General features: G+C 37.9%; 1 protein-coding gene across 1 annotated transcript in view; it reads left to right on the top strand.

Moving 5' to 3' along the window:
* The window catches only part of LOC107287503, a 134,721-nt gene that overhangs the window by 128,988 nt on the left and 2,188 nt on the right, over positions 1–3,545 (top strand). The window contains 1 exon segment of the mRNA XM_029284153.1: positions 3,193–3,527. Coding sequence (XP_029139986.1) covers positions 3,193–3,527 — 335 coding nt within the window.

Raw genomic sequence — 3,545 nt, 5'->3', positions numbered from 1 at the left:
GCTTTTCCAACAAGCGGGCCTGGCCTAGGGAGGATTTTTAAATTGGGTTTCTTAGAAATTTTAATTACCACAACACTAAAATATTGGTTTTAATTTGGTTTTATTCGGTGGGGTGTGTGGGTTTGTCTTTGTTTTTTAAAAATGTTGTGAGCCGCCCTGAGTCCTTCGGGAGAAGGGCGGGATACAAATTGAATAAAATAAATAAAATAAAATAAATAAATAATAACAACAACAACAACAACAACAACAACAATAATAATAAGTTGGAAGGGACCTTGGAGGTCATCTGGTCCAACCCCCTGCTCAGGCAGGAAACCCTATACCATTTCAGACAAATGGCTGTCCAAACTCTTCTTAAAGACTTCCAGTGTTGGAGCATTCACCACTTCTGGAGGCAGGTTGCTCCACTGGTTAATTGTTCTAACTGTCAGGAAGTTTCTCCTTAGTTCTAGGTTGCTTCTCTCCTTGATTAGTTTCCATCCGTAGCTTCTTATCCTGCCTTCATATATACAGATACAGTGAATTTGGACTTTAAAGAATATGGGATTGAAAAAGAGCTTGTAGAAAACAGTTAAAATAGAAAATGGTTATATTATAAAGATTATATTATAAAGTTAGAACAATTAAATCAGTGGAACAACTTGCCTCCTATGTTGCGAATGCTCCAACACTGGAAGTTTTAAGAAGAGATTGGACAACTATTTGAAATGCATAGGTTTCCTATCTGAGCAGGGGGTTGGACTAGAAAACCTCCAAGGTCTCTTCCAACTCTGTTATTCTATTCTATTCTAAGATTAATTTCTGAACTAATTTACAATTCACTTTTTCATTTGAAAATTTTCCTTGTGTAAAATAATAGTTTCCCTCTAGCCACTGAAGAGAAATACAAAGCCCAGTCCACGTTTCTAGGGCTTTGTGTCTATTTCTGATTTTGGTGATTAAAAAAACACAAACCTGTGAAAAAGCCTTTTTATTTGATCTCTCAGAAAGGAAAGATCCCCCAAGAAGCTGTTTCCCCCACTTCCTCGGAGCCAGAGCCAGAAATCCTTAGTTCCTCTGTGATGGTTGAGGAACAAAAATTATCTCAGGACCTAGAAGGCTTGGGAATGGGAGAAAAACGCATTTCCATGATTTCAGATACTAAGGCAGTGAAAAACTGTGGATAATAGCTTCTTTTGATAACCTTGATTTGGCTAAAAATCCATTTCCTTTTCTTTAATCAATGATGGTGACTTTTGGCATCAACAACACTCTGAGGGCTTGACAAGATTTACACTACCCAGGAAAGGCTTCAGGCCTTGAAAGTGTGAAAAATGTTCAGGAGCTTATCTAGTAATGATGAACATTTTCTTTTTTCAGGGTCCTATATCCTTCCAGGAGGTGGCAGTGTATTTCTCAGAGGATGAATGGGCTGTGCTGGATTCCACCCAAAGGGCTCTCCATGGAGAAGTCATGTGGGAGAATTCTAAAAACCTGACTTCTCTGAGTAAGTTCTCTGCTCAAGTTTTTAACAATTCTGGAAAGTCCCAGGATGGTTCTAAAATTGTCCTTCCTTTTTTCCTTGAGGTCAATGAGCACCATTTGAGTGATTGACAGTATTGCCAAGACCCAAATTATAAAAAGTTCCCTTGCCCTCTTCCCAGACATGTACCTGGAATTTTCTTGTTTTTATTTGGTCTGCTTCTGCTCTGAATTCAAACAGCCGAAAAAGATATTTCATACTTAGAAGTAACGGTCTTATCTGTTTCTTCCATGAAGCAGCCAAACTAGAGCTTACCTTCTGGAGGGAAAAAGATCTGTTCTTCTGGAGATCCAAGAAGGATAAATAAATAGCAAATCCCTGCTAAAACCATTTCATGTTCTGCATTTGAGGATCTCTTGGATGAGTTTTTCATTTGTGACAATGTCATTGTGATTAGACCGATCCATTGACTAAAAAAGAGGGAGGGCAGCTTGTGGACTCAGAACTGCATGTGGTCCCCCAAGTTTATTTTTATAGGTCCTAGACCTTGATAATAAAAAGAAATGTAGGTCTCCCTACATTTTATAAGAATCCTCTTTTCAGATGTCAGTTTTGTCACCAAAATGATAAAAGTTCATCTCATCTCTGATGACGGTTGTCTGCTTTCTGTCAGTTATATACCCACACATTCCTGGAGCTTGGGCAAAGGTAGAGAAGGTTTGTTGTGGCACCACCTCTATAGAGAAACCAGCTCTTTTGGAGTCTTTCTCAAAATATAAAATCACTTCCTTCAGGGAGGGACATGAGGATATTCCATCACTAGAAGGAGGTTGCCTTTCTGAACTGGAGTTTGGTTGACTGCCATTTCATAATGCTACCTGGCCAGAAGTGTGGAGGGCAGCTTTTAATCAGAGAATGGATGTTCACTTTTTGCTTTGGCTGGAAAAGTTGTAATGCAGGAATTCTTTCCCACCCCTAGGAGGTCTTGATTTGAGAACATCTAAATAAAGAATAAAACAGAGTAGCTGGCAGATGTTTCTTGTTATTTAATTTTAATCTTTGTTTCCTAAGAAGGAAAAGTAATAATCTGAATCTCATTAACACAGTGGAAAAAACTCTCAAAGAAATGAATTCTGACAGGAATGTAAGAAAAAGTGTAATTAAAGTTTCAATAAAGTATACAGAGAGAGAGGTAATCTTGGAGAAGCAAATTCATTCGCATTAGAACTAACTCATTAGTTAATGAGAGTTATTCCTCAATGCATGCCCAGGTATCATGTTAAAGATCTAATATAGTATATTTCTCTCACTCAGTCTCACTTTCTTCCTTTCTCCTTAGCTGGAAATAAGTCAGAAAATGACAATTATCCAGACCCACAGATGGTGACATCAGAAACTATTAAGCATGAAATCACAAAAGAGATATTTCAAAGTCACTGGCAAACAAAAATACACAAAGAAAACCTCTTTAAGTATGTTGATGTCCCTGAGGTGTTAACACAAGATGATCACACAGAAAATAGAACTGGGAACTGTCTACTGCATAAGACTAAGGATAAGTTAGATTTATATAATCAGTTTGAAACTGAGACTAGACACAACCAAAATGAACAGACAAAAGATGAAACATTTTTCAATCAATTTTTCCCTCCTACTTTATGTCACGAAATCTACACTGGAGAGAAAACCTATAAGAATATTCAGTGTGGAAAAGAGTTCAGTGATCCCAGTTATCTGATTTCCCATAAATTGATCCATACAGGAGAAAGACCACATAAGTGTACCAAGTGTGAAAAGAGTTTCAAAAAGATTGGTCAATTGACAGCCCATAAGAAGCTTCACACAGAAGATAAACTATATCAGTGCACAGCGTCTGGAAAGAGCTTTAAAGAAAGTAGTTCCCTTATTTCCCATAAAAGACTCCACTCAGGAGAGAAACCATATAAATGCACCGAGGGCGGAAAGAGCTTCAATGAAGACAGTTCCCTCACTTCGCATAAAAGCCTGCACACAGGAGAGAAATCATATAAATGTACAGAGTGTGGAAAGAGCTTTAAGAACAGTGGTAACCTCACTTCACACC

The sequence above is a fragment of the Protobothrops mucrosquamatus genome, unplaced genomic scaffold (assembly GCF_001527695.2).
Source record: "Protobothrops mucrosquamatus isolate PMUCROS unplaced genomic scaffold, P.Mucros_1.0 scaffold395, whole genome shotgun sequence".
NCBI classification, from domain to species: Eukaryota; Metazoa; Chordata; class Lepidosauria; order Squamata; family Viperidae; genus Protobothrops; species Protobothrops mucrosquamatus.
The sequence above is the reverse complement of the archived record's forward strand: the minus strand, read 5'-3'. Positions and strand labels throughout refer to the sequence as shown.